General features: G+C 37.0%; 1 protein-coding gene across 4 annotated transcripts in view; it reads right to left on the bottom strand.

The window, feature by feature from the left end:
- Galnt13 (polypeptide N-acetylgalactosaminyltransferase 13) overlaps nucleotides 1–24291 on the bottom strand; it is a 633613-nt gene that overhangs the window by 539997 nt on the left and 69325 nt on the right. For all 4 annotated transcript variants that reach the window (XM_031370288.1, XM_031370286.1, XM_031370285.1 and 1 more), the window contains exon 3: nucleotides 9003–9242. In XM_031370288.1, the coding sequence (XP_031226148.1) occupies nucleotides 9003–9144 (142 nt within the window). In that variant the 5' untranslated portion in view covers nucleotides 9145–9242. The remainder of the gene's footprint in view (nucleotides 1–9002; nucleotides 9243–24291) is intronic.

The following is a 24291-nucleotide window of genomic DNA, read 5'->3' as shown; positions in this document are numbered from 1 at the left end:
TTTTTAAATGTTAAATTCAGATAAATTGAAATCATGTAACTTTTCTCATCATAATGCAATAAAAGTTATTTTTAAAAAAGAAAATATCTAATAACAAAAAACAAAAAACCAAGTAAAACAAAAATAACCCCGATGATTAACCCAAAAATCATAACATGGAGAATACACAGTTAAGCATAGGAGTTGATGGGTACAAGACCCCAGTCATCATATTCCTACAATAGATCAAACTAAACAATGTTTATCAAATTTAGGATAGTGAATATCAAATTAGCTGACTGGAAATATTTAGTAATAATTTGCTATGGATAATACATAATTATGAGGAAGAGCCAGGGGCCTATATTTTAAAATCTATCAAAATTAAATTAACCATTTGGATATATACCTCAATATAATGATTTGAAATTATACATCCCTTAATTGTTCCCAAACTTGTATTCATTAAGGGGTCCTCATTTATTAACAATGAGACCTGTTCTATAAATCAGTTTATTCTTGATTCCCTTGCTTGTCAATTATTATTTTTCCATTTTAAAGCTACCAATATAGTTTTATTATAATCATTCATTAGCTCTTGTATTTTTGACTCCATACTTTTCCAGTCTTAGTACATATACACTTACTAGACCTTTTTTCAAAATCCTCAGTATCACTCCAGCATGTAGACCGAATCTTCATACCTACCTGGTACACATTCCATTAGGAGCTCCTTCAATATTACCAATATTTCCACACATATATGCAATGACATTTTCTATGCCTCTATAGGAGAAAACAGTATTAATGCTGAAACCCAAGGTGTTTCAGAGGGAAAAAAACAGAGTTTCTGGGCTGTAAATGTGAATGGCAAACCAAATTACAAAAAGCAATGAAAGACACTTTTAAGAATTAAAGCAAGGCTCTCCATGTAACCTACTTTCTATGTAATAATTCATTTATTTCTTTAAATCATAAACATAAATTCTATGATCATGAGAATATAGTTTAAATCAGACAATGCATTAGTTCTCCATTAAAATATTAATGCTAAGAGAGAACTCTAAGATGGACACTATATTCTGTAATAATGGCAGGAACAGACAAAATGAACAAAAAATTTAAATTATTTACTTGTTTCTAATATAACACACCTCATTTGTGACATTGATTGCCATTGGAGACACCCGATTGGCCATTGTCATTTTATTGGTCAGTTTTTAAGTAGTGTCACTCCATCTTCTCTATTCAGATAACACTGCATTTTAGTCTTTTAAGAAATGAAAGTTATAATTTTCCCTTAAATGGCAACTATGCCTTACTGATTGTGCTATCTTTATTTAATACTTATACACTCTACCTCCCCTTGATAGCATAGGATGGGTATTCTGACATTTCATTTGCATAATTCTAATTACTTTTCTCCTTGCTAAAAAAATGAAAACAAGAACACGTCTTCCGGGCATGCCACTGCTAATGTTTGCCTGGATGGAGGGTTGGTTTGTTGGTTTTGCAATATTAGGGAATGAATCCAAGATCACATCTGGCCACTGAGCATACAAATCTGCATACAGCATCTTCTTCATTATAATTGTATCATTAGCTCTGACATAAACTATTCTTCAAATAATGTTTGGTGGATGTAAAATATCTTACATAACATTAAACAAAATATAATGTAAATCTAGACTTTTAGCTAGTGAAGTCAAGGATCTTATAAGACAATCTACCAATTCCTAAACCAGTATAAACTAACTGAGTCTTCAATACTTATCCTCATACTCATGAAAAAGTATATATCTCCTCCCTCATTAAAGAAGCTTCTTTTTGCAGTAGAAAGGGACCATCAAAGAAAGCTACAACTATGGCTGGTCTGTGGTGTCGCATGCCTTTAATCCCAGCACTTGGGAGGCAGAGGCAAGTGGATCTCTGAGTTTGAGGCCAGTCTGGTCTACAAAAAAAAAAGGGGGGGGGAGTTCTAGGACAGCCAGGGCTATACAGAGGAACCCTGTCTCAAGAAAAACAAAAGGAAAAAAAAAGAAAGAGAAAGCTACAACTAGTCAAAATATGGAGAAGAACTGACCATATGGTCCATTCCACAACTGATACAATTAGAATATAACTCCTGTACCTAAAGCTAAAAATCAGTCCTAGAAGGGGAGGTGTAAAGATTTTAAGAGCCAGATGATCAGGAAGTCAACTGTGAATTATGCCTTCTAGATGCGACAGGAAAGCCACACTCATGAAATAATTCATTTATTTCTTTAAATCATAAACATAAATTCTATGATCATGAGAATATAGTTTAAATCAGACAATGCATTAGTTCTCCATTAAAATATTAATGCTAAGAGAGAACTCTAAGATGGACACTATATTCTGTATTAATGGCAGGAACAGACAAAATGAACAAAAAATTTAAATTATTTACTTGTTTCTAATATAACACACCTCATTTGTGACACTGATTGCCATTGGAGACACCCGATTGGCCATTGTCATTTTATTGGTCAGTTTTTAAGTAGTGTCAAGAACATGCCTTAGTACTGCCTAAAGAAGAACCAAACACTCCAACCATCTGTATCCCAATGTAGACAGCAGAAACTACTCACACCCTGACCCTAGGTAAAGGGCTATAAGCAATCGGCAGCTACGGAGAGAAGAAAAATTAGTCTTCTCCAGGGATGAACATCTTTCTTGGTTATCCAATTAAAAGTGATCAGTCCTTGTAATAAACTCATAGAAACAACACTGAACAGATTCAGAAGATTGCATTGGTGTGTCTATTCATTTTTCTGTATATGTAACAGCAATGGTTAAAGAAGGGGACTTGAATTTTGGAAGTATGAGGGTGGATATGGAAGAAATAAGAGTGTGGTAATAATGTAATTATATTTTAATTAAATAAAAAAGAAAAAGGAGTAATTACATTTTAGAGATTTAGTAAAATAAACTGATAAATAAAAATGTGCACATGTGATACATACATAATTGCAAATTTAAACTTGAGAACATACTTTTTGAGATACCAAAATTAAATTTCATCCCCCCTTCTAAGTGAGATTCAAGCTTTCTTGCTTGTGCCTTCCTTCTTGTTTAGTTGCTTTGGGTGTGTGTAATGTAACATGGTACCACGGCTAATATCACATGGTACTACGTGAATACCATGGTATTCACGGCTAATATCCACTTATAACTGAGTATATACTATGTATGTCCTTTTGACACTGGGTTACCTCACTCAGGATGATATTCTTAAGTTCCATCCCTTTGCCTGCAAAACTCATGATGTCTTTGTTTTTAATAGCTGACTAGTAATCAATTGGGTAGGTATACCTCATTTTCTTTATTCATCCTCTAGTTGAGAGACATGAACATTGTTTCCAGTTTCTGGATATTATAAATAAAGACATAGTTGGACAAACGTCTTTGTGGTGTGTTAAGAGTATCTTTTGGATATACGCCCAGAAGTAGTATAGCTAGATCATGAGATAGAACTTTCCCCAGTTTTCTGAGAAACTGCCAAATTTATTTCCAAAGTGGATGTACAAGTTCGCATTTCCACCAGAAATGAAGAAGTGTTTCCCTTGCTCCACAAGCTAAGCAAGAAGGAAGGTTCTAGCAAGGAAGCTTGATTCTCACTTAGAAGGTAGAATAAAATATTCAGAAAGGCAGGTGGAGGGAGGGACCTGGAGGGAAGGGGGAGGATGAGAAGGGGAATAGGGTATTTGGGGTCAGGTGTGGGGAAGGAAAAGAGAGATGGCTAGATGGCCATGAAAATGAATGGAAATCTGCAACTGACTGGGGTGAGAATGTGGGAGAGATAAAGCCCTCAGATAAGAGAGGTGCCCAAGAATCAATGGAGATGAACTTAGCTGTGACTTACTACACTGCAGATATGGAACCGAAAGAGGCCACCTCCTGTAGCCAGACAAATTACCAGTGGATGCAGGTGGGGGGATATCAGGGGAGCTCCATCCACTCAGAGGAGAAGGGGAGGGGAGATGGGGGAAGGATTGTGGGAAGGGATGACTGGGAAGGGAAGTGAGCTGGATGTAAAGTGAATAAGTTAAAAAAAAATAAAATAAATTTTAAAAACTTAAAACTTTGAGAATGGACTTTATACTTGTCTTATGAGTTTGCAACATGAACAATTCAAGTGAGTTAATATTCTGTTAGTTAGTATATAATTTGAATGGTTTTCATAAAGAAATAAAACTTAAAAGTATCTAGTTCTGTAATTCAAGATAAAACTGCCCACTACCATTGCATAGTTTATGTGGTTCTGTTCTTTAAGTCTATGGGGAGTTAATACAAACTGCCTTTTCTAACAAGTTTCAGTAATACTGCTGTGCCTAAGATCAAGTTATAATTCTTTTCCACGTACTCGAAGTCCTTTAAAGTCTGTCTTTATCCTGGCTTTCAGTGTACAATCTAGTAATTCTTTTTAGGTCTGATTGAGATTTTATCAGTTAATTTACTGATTTCATGGATCTTTACTTTTGAAAAGCACTTTATTCCTTTTGCAATCCCCTCACTCCTAAAGTTCATGAAGCAGGATATCTTCCATACTTCAAAACCCTTCATTCTGAAAACAGTCTGTCCTGCAGTCGTTCCTTTATATGTTGTAATGTAGCTAGATTAGTAGGTTAGAATGTGTGATTCGTTTTTCTTTTAAATTCACAGATCTGCTCTTCCTCCAATTTTTCTTGTTTCAGTTACAGCTACCATCACCTGCCATCCACCATCAGCTATAAACAAGAACTTCCAAGTCCACTTTGTTTCCCCTGGATCCCTAAACACTGACTCTAAGCCTTGTTAGAAGTATGTATGTATATATATATATACATATGGGGGTATTTTATTTATTTCCATTTCAGATGTTATACCCCTTCCCAGTTTCTCCTCCACAGGTCCACTGTACCCTTCTCCCTCCTCCTGCCTCTATGAAGGTGTTCCCCTACCTGCTCACAATCTCCTGCCTCAGAGGCCTAGGGTTGCTCTATCCAGATACATCAAGTCTCCACAGGACCAAGGGGCTCCCCTCTCAGTGATGCCAGATAAGGCAATCATCTGCCACATATCCACGTGGAGTCCTGGGTACCCCCTGGGTACTCTTTGGTTGGTGGTTATAGTCCCTGGGATCTTTGGCGGGGATCTGCTTGGTTGATATTGTTTTTCCTATGGGGCTGCAAAGAAGGTGTAATTCTTAAAGACAGTTAAATGGACCATTTGATTGAACTTGTGCATGACTCAAAGCATAGCCCAGTATTTAATGGATAAAAGAATGATATCATTTGTTCCAATTATTTTTGTCAATTTCTTATGTGTGTATTTTTTTGAGCTTCTAACATATTTACATCATTTTCCCCTTCCCTTTATTTACTCCAAGGTATGATGTATAGTCTTCTGATCTATTCAAACCATGTCTTCTTTCGTTAACTGTTGGTACAAACAAGTGTGTGCATGCGTGCATGCGTGTGTGTGTGTGTGTGTGTGTGTGTGTGTGTGTGTGTGCGCACGCATGTGTGTGTGTTTGTGTGTGTCATAAATACACCCTGTTCAGTCTGTATAATGTCTCTTGTATGTATGTTTTTCGTGCTAACCATTTGGTATTGGATAACGGATTGGTGTGCTCTTCCTGGGAAAGACTGTGTCTGTACCCTCAGCATTCACAAGTTGTCTGTAGATATTGTTTAGGGTTGAGCTCTTTTAAGTTCATTATAGCATGTTTATTGTTTTTGTCCTTGTTTAGTTCATGTTTTAGCAGTCATGTTGTTGAGATTTCATGAGTGTATCATCTACAATAGTAGGAGACTCAATATTATAGTAATCTCATTGATCATCTGGCTCATACAGTTTTTCTGGGTCCCCTTCCTCAATGTTCCCTAGGCCATAGTATAGTATAGTATAGTATAGTATAGTATAGTATAGTACAGTACAGTATCCCTAGACCATAGTGTAGATGATCCTTTTGAACTGCCATCCACAACTCTGCATTTTGTTTCCTTTTTGTATTTTATAATGGTCTCCATTGTTTGTAAATAGAAATTTCTTTGGTGAGGTTTGAGAACTACATGTTTCTGTGGGTATAACAACAAATGTTTAGAATATGGTTAGAGGATTATGCTTGTTGTATATTCTTCATCAAGATCCATGATGTCAGTAGCCCTGAGCAGTTAGCTAAGTTTCCAATACCAGGTGTGACTTCCTTCTGGTAGAGCTGATCTTAAGCCCAATTAAAGGGTTATTAACTACCTCAAAGATATGCATGCCCCTAGTGTAGCCTTGAAGTTATTCTGTCATGCTGGTCATTGCTGTGGTTCACAGGTATCATAGTTGAGTAGAAATTTTAGTTGCTTCCTTCCTTAGCAGGCTCGCATGGCACCTTCTCGTACCAAGAAAACAAGTCCTCAAATAGGACAATTTCAGGTCAGTTCTTCAGTTTAGTTTAAACTATCTATACATATCTTTAAAGTGTTTGCATATATTATAGTCTGTTTTCTTTTCTTTTTATTTATTCAGCTCTCAAATATTACATCCTGACTACAGTTTCTCCTTCTTCCCATCCTCCCAATCTCCTCTTTCCCATGGATCCACTCCCCCTTCATATCCCCACAGAAAAGCATGGACCTTTCAGGGAAATTAAGAAAATATGGCATAACAAGCTACACTAAGCCAGGCAACCTTGATATTCTCAAATAAAGACTGGATGAGACAATCCAGTAGGAGAAAAAGAATCACAAAGGCAGGCAAAAGAGTCAGAGGGTCTCTGCATATATCTTATGGTTGTGTAGCTCATTGTTCTTGTGGGATTCCTACCAGTGTTTTTTTTTTCAATATAGATCATTAATAGTAGGAATATTTATGACATTTCCAGAAACCTTTACCATGATTTTACCCACTTCTCCTAATTCTGCATTTATCACTACCCTCTTCCTAATTAAAACTCCCACATTCTTCCCATCTCCCCAGGCAGAGTTTTTAAGTAACAGCATCTCAATACCAGTGCTTATTTTAGCAGTATATGTTAGAAATTTGCTTGATATTAATAATTTTATTTAATATCAAATTTACAAAAATATTAAAATTTCAGAGACATGTCAACAAAGGTCACTGTTTAAGAAAAATGTCCTTAGATATGTTCCAACCACCAGCCATGTGAGTTTAGTAGGAAAACTGCCTTTTATAAGAAATAGATCTTCCAAAACAGCCCATCCTTTGGTACGGTTGGGTCTCAAAGAAACCTGGGACAAATGGTTACAAAGGAAACAGGACTCTAATAGGTTTAAGCACTGCTGAGAAAGACTGGCACCTGAAGTCCTGGCTCCTCAGTTAACCATTTATCCTAGCTTTCTTTGAGATCTAACAAGCACCTTGATCTTGGAATTTTCCAGTTTCTGAAGCTATAAAAAATAAAGTCCTGCTGTGAAAATGGCACCCAGCCTGCCCATCATGTTATAGCAGCCCTAATAGATCAGGGCAGTATTTTATAAATAAGGCTCTTTTCACAAACTAAGCTGTAGAAAAAAAAAAGTATTATGCCTTGCAGCATCATATTTCACATTTAGATATTTAAAACTCTCCATGAAAGTTGTAAATCAGCAGAGCTGCATATTTTTCGTAGCTGTGGGAAAGAGCACTCTGGTTTTGCTGAATCAGATCATAGCATTTCTTTGTGACCAATCTAGATGTCTCCACTGGAAATATGATAAAGTGAACATTCCACACTGATACAATGCATCAAACACATGCCATGTTCAATCAAGCATTTGCTCGATGACTCCAGTAAAGGCCCAGTGAATGCTAATTCTAGAGTTTTTCTTAAACACAAGGAAATCGAGCCCATGTTAATTCACCAAAGGTAGGGCTCCTAAGGTCCTCCACACCAAAGAACTGTGGAATAAAAGCTTAAAATACATATAAACTATCTAAATGGAAATATGGTGATCAGTTACACAGTATTTTCGATTATCTATGCTAAATCAAAGCCACCATGCGAGATACAGACAAATTTTAAAAAGAGGAAGATGTTCATAATCGTTCCAGCTGAGCAAGATCATTTTTGAAAGCTGTATAAAACACTCCAAACTAAAAGTAATTTTCAAAATTGCTCGATGTTTTCCTAAGCTTCCTTCAGCAGAATACTGCCAACTTAATTGCATTTATCAGAGTATTTTTGACTAAAGAATAATCTTTAAATTGCTAAATTAAAATTAATAACTGAAAATTCTAAATTGATAATTTATAGATTAAAACATTTCCTCTTAAACTGAAAGAATGTTTATTTTGTATGCATATATATTATATATTATTATTAAGCAAAGATTCCATTTTAATTCAATGGATTGACCATGCTTAAGCATGTTTTAAATGTTAGAAGTCACATTTACTGTGAATATTTTAGAAATATGGACCTTGATGTCACAGAATAGAATATGCAAAAACAGTTTGCAGACATTGAAACTCATGTCTTCCTTCAATAAATCACCATTTAACATACATTATCATATTTATTTAGAATTTGCTGCTATCTAGTCCTTGAAACTGATCCTTAAAAAAATAGTGACCTTATGCTATTCCTAAAATTATTTTTGCCTTTAGCCTGGAGCTAAGAGTCTAGCAGCTTCCAAGATGAATTTATCTCCAATTGTCTCAGTCTTCTCCCATCTTACTTTTGTATCATTTCCTCTATGTGTTATGTGCTTGATCTTTAAGGTGATTGGTTTCTAAGAGCTCAGACTTCAAATTCTGTCTGATAGGATCATTCCAAAATAATTCCTTATATACCATCAGATAAAACTGGAATGGTGAAAATTGGAAGTTATCTTAGAGTTTAGATAGCTACTATCATTTCTTCCACATTGACACTTAAGGCTACACAAGTAGAGCAGCTTCCATATGGTTAAATATGTGTGAACAGTTTGCTAAAATGTTCTTCTAGCACAGTAAGACAGAACTCATCTAGTTTGAGGTCTCCTGCTCTGTTGTGCATCAGCACCTCTTTCTCCATGAGCACTCACCCCTCAGCGCAGGCAGCAGGGATCTCTCCTTCTTGTCATCACACTTGTTACACTCGCTGAAGTACAGGAGTAAGAAGACGTCAACAAGCACCCACATCAGCGAAGTGGCCAGAACCACCTTGCAGTAGACAAATCTCCTCATGCTTGATTTCTAATCAATACAGAGACTGAAGACGGATGTTCCTGAGATAAATCCAAGCCACAGAGGTGATCTCCAGGACAAAAGCAAGATGCATCTCACTATATTGGAACAGAGAAATAAAAAAGAAAGAAAGAATGCACATTATGATAGAGGGATGTTTTCTACAAAGTAGGTAGAATACAAAATAAATGACTCAGTTCATTTATTCATGCTCCCAGGTATATCAGCATTGAGGTCCTCAAATGTAAAACTAAAGCTTCTCAGACTTTAACAAGCCAGGGAGGTAAGATGTTAGCATGTGGGCCCTGAATCCTAATTGCTGCAGGGTGGGCCTTTGACAAACTATTTGATTTCTTCCAATGGCATTTATTTTATCTTATACATTATCATGTTGTCCTATATAGCACTATGATGTCAATAAGGCACACTTATGCTGACACAGTTCTTTTGGCAAGCCAGTATCATTTTGCAAGATAAATCATCCAGAAATAACAGTGTTCCACAGAAGCTAAAAGCTGACATTTAGATAATGGGCAACTCTCGGTCTGTTCACTTGGTGTTACTTGGAGACCTCCTTTGCTTCCATTTTCTAATCTGTGAAATAAGCATAACAGTGGCACATCTAAAGATTAGCTAGGATTAAGTGAAATCAAGCTTACCAAGGATCTTACTGAACAATTATCAATTATCTGAGCACTAGTGGCACATGCCTTTTCTCCAGCACTGGAAGGCAGAGGCAAACAGGTCTCTGATTTTGAGGTTGGTCTGGTCTACAGAGTGACTTCTAGAAGAGCTAGAGCTGCACAGAGAAGCCCTTGACTCAAAATAAAAACTTAAAACACACTCAAACAAACACAAAAGGCTCTAAGGTGATCAACTTATCAACAATTTATGAAAAAAAATGTTTGCTAATCTTAAAATTATCTGACCTACATAGAAAAATACAGAGACTATGTATGTCTCAGGAAGTTGAAAAGTGTGTATGTGACCTATTTATCAGTGGGAAACAAGATATTGATGGAAAATAAACAAGTATACATTGTAAAGGACAAATCAAAAAACGCTATTATATATAAATATAAAATATTACACATATATAAAATTTTTGAGAGCATCCAAAGAAATGTAAATTAATGCCTTATACATATTTGTGTGTATATGTGTGTCTGTATATATATATATATATATATATATATATATATATATCACATTGAGAAATAACTATGTAACTATTTTCTGTAAAATGAACATATCAGATCAAACATAATCTCATATTACTTATAAATATCAAGTATTGATCTGAATGGGGTGGGGAGGAGCTGGGAGGAGTAGATAGAGGGGAAACTGCAATCAGCATAGACTATGTGAAAAAAATGTATTTTCAATAAAAGGGAAAAAGATAGCATCAAGTAGAGAGTTTTGGGTAGCACAGGCAATGACCTAAGTTCAATTTCTAGTACCACAAAATCATCAAGTAAAATACAAATTATTAGATATAAGAAGAATAGCATTGTTTTGGCACACACACTTTAGCTGAATAATATTAAAGAGAAAGATAATTGAAATGCTTCATGACTATGTTTCAAAATAGTAACACAAAGTACAATTTGCTAGGTAAAGCCATCTATAAATTTACATAACTAATTTAGTAGAATAAGATAATAAAAATGTTGCCTGTGACAACCAACAAAGGCTAATGATACATTCAAAATCAAAATGCATGTATATGGAGCAAAGATTCTAATTTCAATACAACATAAAATTTATATTCATTAAGACATATGGATAAATATTTACCACAGAACAGAGATGGATCATGTGTGGGAATCCAAAAATTATATAACATTTGGACTTTGTTTTTCTTGAAAAAGACAGTGTTGGAATGTTAATAATCTAGTACATTTCCTTTCTAGTTTACTTTTCTATAAAAATGAAAGCTAAATGTTAGAACTCTGCCTGCAGTCCTAGTAACCAAAGCACAGCTCTCCTACTTGTATTCCTATCATTGTGTGTATTTTTAAACCTGAAAAATGAGACAACTCAGTCTATAAAATTTTCTCTTACTTTGACTCTAAGATAGAACTCATCCCATCAATTTATTGTAGAAAAAAATGAAACCTATGGAGAAGTGTATATAACAACAATACCTACTGAATCTTTTCAACTTCCCTAGCAGAAACACCTCACAATAAATGATTCTAAAGATTGGGGTAGCAGTGCCCTTCGCTCTGTAATCAAATGAAAACATGACCATAGGCATCCTGCCTCTCTACACACTTCATTTTTGCTGATAACATCTTTTCTGCCCTATCCACCTCACAAAATATTATAAGGCTTAAGCAAGACAGAGACTGTGTTAAAGAAATGTATGATTATTATTGCAAGAAACTCTGAAATAGCGTAAAATTAAATATTAAAATGCATAAGATAAGTCATTTCCTAATAAGACTCTAGCAATTGAGGTTATGAAGAATTTAATTTTTAACTTCAGTTATGATATTCAAAATCACATCCTATTACCACTTCAAGAATTATTTAAATTATCCCACTTTCACAGCCTATTAGATTTGCACAGCAAGACAACAGCAGTGAGAAGAGTCCAACTCAAATATTTCAGGGACAATGCTAAGTTGTATATTCTTGTCTGCCTATAGGACACACTTGAAATATATACGCCAAGCTTTTTATTTTATGTATGACTTAAGTGTACCTCTAGTACAGGTGGACTAACTGTCTAATATGTGCACTCTAAAGCTCCTTATGAAAGCAAACCTTACCAAGCAGGAAACTGGCACAGTACACATGACCACTAACAACACAGGCACAGTTGGTAGCCTCGGTTATTTAAGAGACTTAGCATCTGTAGCATCCATTTCTTTCTCTACACCTCTACTTATTTGCATGTATTGTTTTCACTTGTCTGGAAATGATGAGAGCAAACTTGTACAATATATCTGGCTGACTGACCAAACGTAGAGCATGAACAATCTGCACAGACAGGTTCATCTGGCTGCTTTTCTAAATATTTCAAAGATCTTTTAGTACAATTATTTCCCTGTTTATTTTTATTTATTTCTTACATTTCTTTAAGTAAGTAAAAGGTAGAGAATCTCTCCCGACATGACCTCTGTGGGCCTTCATCTTATAATCCTCTTGCCTCAATCTCCTGAATGCTGAGCTCACCAGCACACAGCAAACACCATGCTTAGCAGCATTTAGCTTTTTCATAGTTTTTGCTCTAGGGAAGAAAGTTTTAAGAAACAAAAACTTATCAAGCACCACTTGCAAGTCACATTTCCTTCCTTTTTGACACATAAGTAATATTACATGAGATATTATGGGGTTTTGCCTAAAAATATGCAGCATTTTCCTACTGTCATTAAAAAGAGGATTTCAAATGTAAAAATTCAAACCTAGGTAAATTTTAAGATAGTTGAAACAATCATATTAAGACAAGGACAAAAGTCTTATGACTGCATTGCTTTGTTTGTTTGGGTTTTCAATTAGAAGGTTATTATTTCCCTGGGGAATATAGCTTAGTTGCTATTAGACATTTTTATCTGTAGGCATATATCCTCTTTAATAGAAAATTGCATAATGAGAGAATTTTTTTCAATCTATTTTATGAGGCTATACTTAATGCTGCTCGAGTATTCTAGAAGCTATGCTGAAATTGCTGATAGAGTTTCCAAAAGTTTCATTTACTTGGAAAATTTTTAACATTACAGATAACTACAAAATCACTGAGAGGAACCATACAGTTATGTACATTTTGTTTATAGACCTATGCATAAACCAGTGACTAGAAATCAAAATTTACAATTATTTAGCTCCAGATATGATTGGGGGAAAAAAAGCTGTTCTTTTGGTGACTGAAGATAGAGTTGGCACATGTCTGGAGAATCCACTCACAGCCAAAATAAATGTATATACTATTCTAAAAGGTATATACTAAGACTGAAGGAGGCAAACAAAGGTAAAATTAAATACATTCATTTTGGGTAAAGACTATGGAATAGAAAGAAACGCTTCTTCACTTGTATCTGCACAAAGGAGAAATAGGTCATAACATTAAATTCAACCAATAAAAACCATCTTAGCATAAACTTTGTATTGAGAGAGCAGACTAAGTCCATTTGGGTTCATGCTCCATCTTAAAGAACCTGTCCTAAAGTTGAACTCATGTTAAACACAAGGCCTGTACTTAGCCCTGATCTCCAGGTCACACTGGTATCCAGGTCACTCCCTAACAACAATCAGGAAGAAAGCAGAGTTATGTTTGTACTAAAGATATTCACATATGAAAGTTTATGGTTTGGCTCCCAGCACCAGCCAATCGTTTTAAAGGGCAACTAATTCCTTAATAGGCCCTCAATTAGTTATATGCCAAGCAATATATATATATATGTGTGTGTGTGTATTTATACATAATATATATGGATATATACAAATATATACATACATATGTATGTGTGTGTGACCTCTAGATCCCAGTACTCATTAATACAATTAATTACTTGAATATTTATTGACTTGCTTTTCCTGTCTACAAACCCTAAACAGTAATACATACAACAAAAGGATGAGATAAACTATAAATGGATTAAGGCAAGTAAAGCCCTTGCAAAGTTCCCTGCCACATGGGAGGGACTAAACATATATTAGCTGGTGGTATTATTCATAACGGCAATAAAATTTTCAGAACTACCTTCAAATAAAGGAAAAAGTATGGGGACACTCATGCACCCTTACAGACACAGGACATCTCCAGTATGTGACTATTTAGGGACTTGGAAAATAAAAACATTATATGGTAGAAATATTGCATTTAATAAATGTAGCCCCTGAAGAGGTATGAATTACACAGGTTTTGTGATACTGAAAACTCATTAAAATGTGTGTACTTGAGATCTGTACATTTTACTTCAATGAAAACTAAACTTTCTTTGTAAGGTAAAAACAGATCTCATGTCTAAGTACCATAATTCTCTGATCTCATCAGGATTTTGTTTATCAAAGCAATTATATCACATAAAAGAACTCCCATCTATTTACAACCTTTCTGATCTCATTCTGGACTTTTGTTCTCCATGCCAATCACTTGGGCCTCCTGGATTTTTCCTAATACGCTTATTCTTACTTTGCCTTGGGAATGAGCAAACAGTATTAGCTCAAGCTAGAGACACATTGGCAGATCACTTGCTCTTATTCCCTAACAATATACACTAATACAACACATGTCCTCTTCTTATGTGCCTTACTTTTTTTCTAAACATCAGTCTACAATATATTTTAAAATTATTTTTCCCATTGCATTTTGTCATATTAAAAAACAATCTTTATGAGAATATGATTTCTTATTTCCCATCTATGTTCTTATTTACTCTAAAATGTTTAAATTTTAAAACTCTAACACTAGTCATTAGAGAAATCTCACTCCTCCCATAGCTAAAAAGGCATATATGTTGATCTCATAATTCACAGTGTATTAGAATATGACTATATATGATGGTTGCAACTTTAAGAAGTTAATTATGGGCCAGCAAGAGAGCGCTACAATGGTAAGTATTTGTGCTCCATGGCTGATTACCTAAATTCCATGCATTGATACCAGAAGGTGGCCTGAAAGAAGCAGATACAAAGAGATGTGCTGTAACCTACACATGCACACCAGTATGCACACAAACACACACACATAGAAAAAATTTTGAAAATACACATAATCTTTTTCAAAAGAAATAAGAAAATAAATGAATAAAGAAAATTCACGGTTAAATGACTTGTTATGGGTTGGTCTTAATCCAATAGTACTTTTAGTCCTTCTATGAAGAGAAATAAACCCAGATATACATACAGGAAAGGTCATAAGAAAAGATAGGCTGGCCGGGCAGTGGTGGTGCATGCCTTTAATCCCAGCACTTGGGAGGCAGAGGAAGGCAGATTTCTGAGTTCAAAGCCTGCCTGGTCTACAGAGTAAGTTCCAGAACAGCCAGGGCTATACAGAGTAACCTTGTCTTGAAAAAAAATTTAAAAAAAAGAAAACACAGGCTGAAGACAGCCATGTATCAGACACATAGAAAGCTCTAAGGTGGTGGTGGGGGGTTTGCATTGAAACAGCTCAGCAGGCTTGCCACCATCTCTGATGATATAACTTTTATTTTTAGATCCACATATATGGTGAAAAGAGAGAACCAACTATTACAAGCTATTCCTGTGTATACAAGTGCCATGGCACATGAGCCCACACTGCCCACCTCACACACTAAATGAAGTTAATTTTAAAAATGTAAAAGAAATCTCCTAATAAAATGAACTTTAGGAGAATAAATTTCTGCTGTTTAAGCCACTCAGTCTGCTATACATTGTAATAAAATTCCTGCCAAAGTAATATACCAATTAAACCAAATTTCCCCAACTGTAGTTTGACAAATAAGCAGAAAAACATGGGTGCTATCCATTCCTGAGACCAACACTGACTAAAATCAACATGGGGAAAAAGGGGTTATCTGGCTTACAGGTTACAGTCCTTAACTGAGGGAAGCCAACGTAAGAACTCAAGGTAAGAATGAGGGAGGAACTAAATCAGAGACCATGGGAAAAACACTGCTTGCAAGCATGCATCCTCTGGATTGTTCACATTGTTTTGTTATATAATTCAGGACACCTCAGGATTGGTACTGATCACAGTGGTTTGGGCTCTAGCACATCAACCATCAATCAAGAAAATGCCCCACAAATTTACCTACAAGCTAATCTGATGGAGGCAATTCTTCAATTGAGGCTCTCAATTCCCAGGTGATTCTAGTTTGCATCGTTTCCTTTTCCATCCATTCACATTTTAAATATATGAACCCATACCACAGTGAACTTTCCTTGTTTCACAATACTTCAGCAGTTCCGGTAGAAATCAATCCACCCCTTAGGCAATTTCCCACCTCTCCTCTTCTCCATCTACTGATGTCTCAAGTTTGTTACTCACAACTTGTCACTGTGCTTCAAAGTTAAGGACAAGATTAAACACAACCAGAAAATTTTTCATACTACCGGATTGAATGCATCTATTTGTTTACTTCTGTCACCATCCATGACTCTGCAAGTACAATTGTTTCAATGGATTAACTGTCATTTCAGAGTGTAAATCTTTCCTTTATATATATATTCAAATATTTTATTGATGGGCTTGTCTTGTCTAATTCAGTTTATCTGCTATAATGAGTCCTTGTTGACATATAAATATCCCAACATTAACAGTTATCTTAAGACAAATTAATTTGATCTTGTATTTGCCTTTAGCTGCAACTGTATCCATCTGATTACATTCATTACAGCACCCTGATCTGAAGGAAAGGGTATAAGCAGATTTCAGACCTCTACTTTCTGGATAAGATCTTGTGCCAACGTTTAAAATGTGCACCATCCACTCTGACTTGTATTGAAATTCCTGTGGAATGTTCAAGGACTTGCTTCATCTGAGATCCAGATAGAATGTTCCAGGCTACCAGCAACAGTCTGGGGCTAGGCTGGAGCTAGTTGCACCCTTATCATGGTTTGTAGCAGTTATTCCCTTTCACCTTTTGTTTTCCGAACTAAAATTCACCTAGCATTAAATGACTACCCAGGTGAAAAACATTCACAGTTACCAAACTGAACTCAACACAGGGCTGTAATCTCAAAAGACCTGCTTCTTTCTATCATTTTTATCATGGTTTTCAACACCCCTCCTTTGTGGGCTACTTAAGAGTATCATCAAACAAAATCTTCTATGGGTTATCTGCTACTTGAAGAATAGGCCATTAAGCTCACAAAAGTTCATAAATGTTTCTTAAGAATCACAATCTCAAACCTACCATTCTGCAACTTCCCCTTCAAGATAGCCTAGCTAATCTCTGTTAGAGCATATGTTTTGTTTCACTTTACTAAATAATATTCTACTTGCACTGTCTGTGTCTCTCAACTGAATACTTTCCTTCAATTATATAACAAGGAAGAAATTCACCCAGTAATTTAAATATATCCTATGACAGTAAGCTTCAAGAAATATTTATGTATCATCATGATATGCATATCCCTTCCTTCCTGTTCTCTCTTAAATCAAATAGTTTAGCTCTTGCTATGGTATGAAAATCTTAATTCATTCTAATAAGTTGGTCAATCAGAATAATCAACTGAGTAATCTTCAATAACCCTAAGCTACATTTGACATATCTTAGAAGAAAGGGCTGAGAGAGAGCTCCATCAGTACAAGCACTTGCTCTACAAGCATGTAGACCTGAGATTAATGCTAAGTACTCACTTAAAGAGTTGAGACATGGCCACACATGTACCTGTAACTCTAGCCCTGGGGGAGGAAAGAGACAAGAGAATCACTCCAGCTTGCTGGAAATTTACCTAACCAATGAACTCCAGATTCAGTGGGAGGGCTCGTCTCAGGGAATAATGTAGATAGAAAGAGATACAGGAGGAAATCAGAATTCCCCTCTGGCTTCTACTCATATGAACTCATATAACATGAACACACATCCATGCATACACACATACACATACACACATACACATACACACACACACACACACACACACACACACACACACACACACACACTTTTTAAAAAATATCATGTGTTTCTTTTTTTAGAAATTCTTTCATATCCCACATCAGACCTACATAAAACATTCTGTTGGTTCTACCTTCATATTTGACCTACTCTTTACTATTCCAGTGCCACTGCTGAAGATCATCCCAGCATCATCATATAAATAATTTAAAGTCTCATTTTGATATATTCAACATCATAATCAGCTCATTTAAGCTTTTCAATGTTGTATATTTATTTATTACATTTAGCTGTTATGTACTAAAAGTCTGAGTCAAGCCTGGCAGTAGTGGCACATACTACTACTAGCACTTGGGAGGCAGAGGCAAGCAGATCTCTGTGAGTTCTAAGACAGCCTGATCTACAGAAAGAATTCCAGAGCAGCAAGGACTACATAGTGAGATGGACCACCTTGAAAACAAAACAAAACAAAATAAAACAAGACAAAAACACAACAAAGTCTGATACAAAATGATAGATGACTACAAAACATGTGAAATTCTACTTCCTGACCTGTTACTCTAAAGCTCATATTCATATACCAAACTCACTTATGGTATACAAAGAACTATAGTGAAGTCTGGAGAAATGTGATCTAGAAAGATGCATGACCTGTTGTACTATGGTTTTGTACATGGAATAGAGTGGCCATGATCAATCTGCATTTGGGATTGAAAGTGTTTGTTACCTATTGCAATATCAACAAAAAGATCAGCAGATGAGTTTAAACCTTGCACTATTTGTGCTAGATAGTTTGAGTGCCCTTGAACTAGATCTTGAATGTTTGAAATCATTCTTGGTGGGATGCAGACCTAGTGACTGAGTCAAGGACAATGCAGCTGAGGTTTCAGATTGACTTCACCCTGCTACTTGAAAGTCCTTTCACATTAGCCTTAAATAAGTCCCATAAACATAATGAATGAATTTGATTCTAACTTCTTTCAGATTAATGAATTGCGCAATGGGTGATAAACTCCTATGAAAATTCAACAGAAGCCGTTGGAGACCAAAGCATAAATATCCCTGAGCAATGATTTTTCTATCTCCTTAACATCTATACTTTCTAAGGGCTATGCTGAAACCTAAAGCCTTCAAGTATTCCTTACCAGACTATTTTGACAGTTGTCTTGGCAGTGAACAGTCTTGAAGAATTAAGTGTGATGCCCTCTCCAGGACGAAGAAAAGAGTTTTCCCACTCGCTATGCAATGGTGGGTACCCACAAAATGATTTCTGACATTATCATTTGTGGTTCATTTTGGGTGATACTATTGTTTTTCCTGCAGAGCAATCTAGTTAGTATGCAGGCATCCATTTGGGCTGATCACAAAGGCTCCATAAGATATGACAGCAAGTGAAACAGATACAAATGCATTGGTATGCATGCTACTTGCTGTGACATGAGTAAAAAAAAATGTCTTTTGCTCTAATATAAGAATTTGTTCTGCCAATATCCATGAAATAACAACAAGCTAACATATGGACTTTCAAGTATGTAAAATGAGATTTTAGAGCCTTTATAACCTCTCTCTCTCTTTCTCTCTCTCTCTCTCTCTCTCTCTCACACACACACACACACACACACACACACACACACACACACACAGAGAGAGAGAGAGAGAGAGAGAGAGAGAGAGAGAGAGGGAAAGGGAGGGAGGGAGAATCAGGCAGCACATGTAGTTGTAGGAATTGTCATACATACAGAAAATTTCTATAAAGATATATTAGCTCCCAATAGTGTGATGGTTTGCATAAGGATGGCCCTTCTTGGCTAATATATTTCAAAGATTATTCATCAGTGAATGGGACTGCTTGATGAGGATTTGAAAAGATTAGGAAGTGTGACCTTACTGAAGTAGGTGTGGCCTTGTCAGAGGAAGTATTTCACTGAAAATAGGCTTTGAAGTTTCAAAAGCCAAGTGATGTCTCTCTACTAGTTGCCTATGGATCCTGATGTAGAAATCTCAGCTACCTCTGCTGCACCATGTCTACCTGTGTGCAACTGTGCTCCCCACCATTATGATAATGTGCTAAACCTCAGAAACTATAAGCAAGCCCCAGTTAAATGTTATCTTTTATAAGAGTTGCCATGGTCATGGTGTCTTTTCAGAGCAATATAAAACTAAGAAGTTGGAACCAAGATAATGGGGTATTGCTATGAGAGACCTAGTCATGTGTTATAGGGCAGACTGTGGGAGGACTTTAAAAAGCCATTGAATATTGAGATCTCAGTGGGCTGTGCCATAGGTGCTTGGGACAGAAGAATGCTGAAAGCAATACAGACAACTGAGGCCTGGCTTGTAAAGTCTCAGAGGAAGGTTAAGGAGTCTATGGAAACAATTTGTTATTTTGGTTAGCTGGGGCTTAAGAACCCTCTGTGCAAGGAGGTAAGAATGGGTCAATTTACAAGAACCTTCACATAAAACCAGATACACTGAAACTTATAGAGGAGAAACTGGGGAAGAGCCTCAAACATATGGGCACAGGAAAAAAATTCCTGAGCAGAACACCAATGGCCTGTGCTGTAAGATCAAGAAACGACAAAGGGGACCTCATAAAATTGTGAAGCTTCTGTAAGGCTAAGGACAGTCAATAAGACAAAAAGGCAACTAAACAGATTGGGAAAAGATCTTTACCAATCCTATATCTGATAGAGGGCTAATATCCAATTTATTCAAAGAACTCAAGAAGTTAGACTCCAGAGAACCAAATAACCCTATTAAAAATGGGGTATGGAGCTAAACAAATAATTATCAACTGAGGAAAATCAAATGGCCTAGAAGCACCTAAGACAATGTTCAACATCCTTAGTTATCAAGGAAATGCAATTCAAAACAACCCTGAGATTCCACCTCACACCAGTCAGAATGGCTAAAATAAAAAACAAAGGTGACAGCAGATGCTGGCGAGGATGTGGAGAAAGGGGAACACTCCTCCATTGTTGGTGGTAATGGAAGCTGATGCAACCCCTTTGGAAATCAGTTTGGCAGTTTATCAGAAAATTGGGCATAGTATTACCATAGGACCCAGCTATACCACTCTCAGGCATATATCCAGAAGATGCTCCAACATATAATAAGGGTACATGTTCCACTATGTTTGTAGGAGCCTTATTTATAATAGCTAGGAGCTGGAAATGTCCTTCAACAGAGGGATGGATACAGAAATTGTGGTACATTTACACAGTGGAATACTACTCAGCTATTAAAAACGATGAATTCATGAAATTCTTAAGCAAATGGATGGAACTAGAAAATATTCTGAGTGAGATAAACCAATCACAAAAGAAAACACATGGTATGCACTTACTGATAGGTGGATACCAGTCCAAAAGCTCCAAATAACCAGGATACAATTCACAGACCACATGAAGCTCAAGATGAAGGAAGACCAAAGTGTGGGTGCATTGGTCCTTCTTAGAAGGGGAACAAAATATTTACAGGAGCAAATATGGAGATAAAGTGTAGAGAAGAGACTAATGGAAAGGCCACACAGAGACTATCCCACCTGGAAATTCATCCCATATACAGTTACCAAACCCAGACACTATTGTGGATGCCAGTCAGTACATGCTGAAAGCAGCCTGATATGGCTGTCTCCTGAGAGGCCCCTCCAGAGCCTGACAAATACAGAGGTGGATGTTTGCAGCCAACCACTGGACTGAGTGCAGGGTCCCTAATAGAGGGGTTAGAGAAGGAACTGAAGGAGTTGAAGGGGTTTGCAACCCCATAGGAAGAACAACAATATCAACCAACCAGATCCTCCCCCCAAGAACTCCCAGGGGACTAAGCCATCAACAAAGGAGTACACATGGCTCCAGCAGCATCTGTAGCAGAGGATGGCCCTGTCATGAACTAATGGAAGGAGAGGTCCTTGAGCTTATGAAGGCTCAATAGATGCTCCAGTGTAGGGGAGTCAAGGGGTGAGAGGTGGGATTGGGTGGGTGGGTGGAAGAACACCCTTATAGAAGGGAGGATGTGATAGGAAGTTTCTGAGAGGGAGGGAAACTGGGAAAGGGGATAACATTTGAATTGTAAGTAAAGAAAACTTCCAAAAAAAAAAAAAAAAAAAACCAAAGAGCTATCTGTGATTAACAAGATACCAGAATTACTAGAGTGAATGACTTTTGTTTTGCTGGGATGCTTGATACTGGTTGGTTGGAGCTGAGAAATTAGTGGTGATTAAGAAGAGATCAACATCATTTTCATGAAATCTTCAGCAAGGTGTTTCCGGAAAAAAAGCACGCAGAAGCTGGCTTCCAGGGATAGCCAAGGTTGTACCTTATGCAGGAAGCTGAACTCTGAAACATAGCAGTCAACATAGAGGTGCGGCCTTTTTTCTTTTTTTCTTTTCTTTAATTTTGTTCTTACACTTTACATCTCATTCACTGTCCCCCTCCTAGTAACCCCCCTCCCACAATCCTTCCCCAATCACCATTCCCCTTTCCTCTCTGAGAAGGTCCCCCTGGGTACCTTCCCCTCCACCCTGGCACTTCAAGTCTCTGTGAGTCGAGGCACTCCATCCCTCACTGAGGCCAGACGAGGCAGATCACCCTATTCCCTGTATAGGCAACAGCTTTTAGTACAGCGCCTGTTCTAGTTGTTCAGGACCCACATGAAGGTCAGGTTATACATCTGTTCCACGAGAGCAGGGAGGCCTAGGTCCAGCCTGTGTGTTTCCTTGGTTGGTGGTTCAGACTCTGACTTCCAGTGGAGTTCCTCTCACCTTCGCCCAAGAATCAATGAGGGTGAGCTTAGCTGTCCTGCTGCTTTTGAAGGTGTGAGGGGGCCTTGGAGAACAGCTGAAGCTTAATACTGTGTTGTAAGGTTAGAGTTCCTGAAGAGAAGCCAAGAAAGGCTACTGGATAAAGAGCAGCACTGTTGCAGTAGATGCCTGTATGTTGGAGATTTGGAGATGTCACTACCATGGAATTAGCACCAAGAATAGCAACAGCGAACAACACTGGGGTGGAGTCAACTCTAGCCTTGAGATCAAGCTGTGTATGCTGTGGTCTAAGCCCTTTAGAGGTGCGCAGACGATTGTTAGTGGATTCCAGACACTGGATATTGAGTTATTGATGTTGTTGGGAGTTTGACTTTGTTTTAATCCCATATTGATTGTTCCCTGAATCTTCTGTCTTAAAGTACATAAGTATTTAACTTAATTTTGATTATTACACAAGGCCAAAATTCAATTTGATCTTTTAAAAGAGATTATGTCCTTGTTTTTATAGTGGTAAGAAGAGAAGGGGGGCACAAAGACAGAGACGGGGGACGAGAGAGAGAGAGCCAAAGAGACAGAGAGAGATTTTGGATTTTTAAAGAGACTGGATAGTTTAAAGAGTCTGGGCTTTTAATGTGTTTGAATCTATAAAGACGGTAAAACTAAAAGTTATTTGTGCTTTTCATATGGGATCTTGGGGATGAATGAGAAGGTTAGGTGTCTTAGACTTTTAGGTGACACCTAAGTCACCTTAGGTGACTTAATGGTGATGTATTCTGGTGTCAAGCAGACAAGGGGTCAATTGTGCCGGATAGTTTTATGTCAAATTGACACACGCTAAAGTCATCTGAAAAAGGGAATCTCAACTAAGAAAATGACTCCATAATATTAGGCTGTAACAAGCCTATGAGGCATTTTATTAATTAGTGATTGATGAGTAATGGGGGCAGCTGATAAGAAAGCAAGCTGAACAAGTCAGTAAGCAGCACTCCTCCAGGGCGTCAACAATACCTCCTGCCTCCAGGTTTCCATCTTTTCATTCCATGTTACTTTGGTCATGATGTTTCATCACAGTAATAGTAACTTTAAATAAATTTTAAATAAGGTTGATATAAGTTGATATCAGTAGTAGGAGCCTGATCTGAAGTCACCACTTCAAATTTTCCAATTTGCATTGAGTTTTTACTTAAACATTTTATCTCCTGGGCACTAGAATCAAAGGCATTGCATTTACTGGTGCTCTTTTTCTCTTCAAACTGTACATTTTGTATTTTTTCTTGAAGTTGAATTAAATGAAATTTCCATTATAATATGGTTGTAAACCTATAGAGCCCATAGGTATACACACACACACACACACACACACACACACACACACACACATGTTTAGTCATCAGGGAGTGGCACTACTTGAGATGAATTAGGAGGTATGGCCTATTTGAGAGGTTGAAAAGACTGAGTCACTGATATTTGAAAAGCCCTAGCTAGGTCAATGTCAGACTCTCCTTTGTGTCTGTGGATCCAGGTGTAGACCTCTCAGCCACCTCTCCTTTGTGTCTGTGGATAGATACAGGTGCAGACCTCTCTGCCACCTCTCCTTTGTGTCTGTGGATAGATACAGGTGCAGCCCTCTCAGCCACCTCTCCTTTGTGTCTGTGGATCCAGGTGTAGACCTCTCAGCCACCTCTCCTTTGTGTCTGTGGATAGATACAGGTGCAGACTTCTCAGCCACCTCTCCTTTGTGTCTATGGATAGATACACGTGCAGACCTCTCAGCCACCTCTCCTTTGTGTCTGTGGATAGATACAGGTGCAGACCTCTCTGCCACCTCTC

The sequence above is a fragment of the Mastomys coucha genome, unplaced genomic scaffold (genome assembly GCF_008632895.1).
Source record: "Mastomys coucha isolate ucsf_1 unplaced genomic scaffold, UCSF_Mcou_1 pScaffold15, whole genome shotgun sequence".
NCBI lineage: Eukaryota > Metazoa > Chordata > Mammalia > Rodentia > Muridae > Mastomys > Mastomys coucha.
Note: the sequence above shows the minus strand (reverse complement) of the source record. Positions and strands in the feature narration are given on the sequence as shown.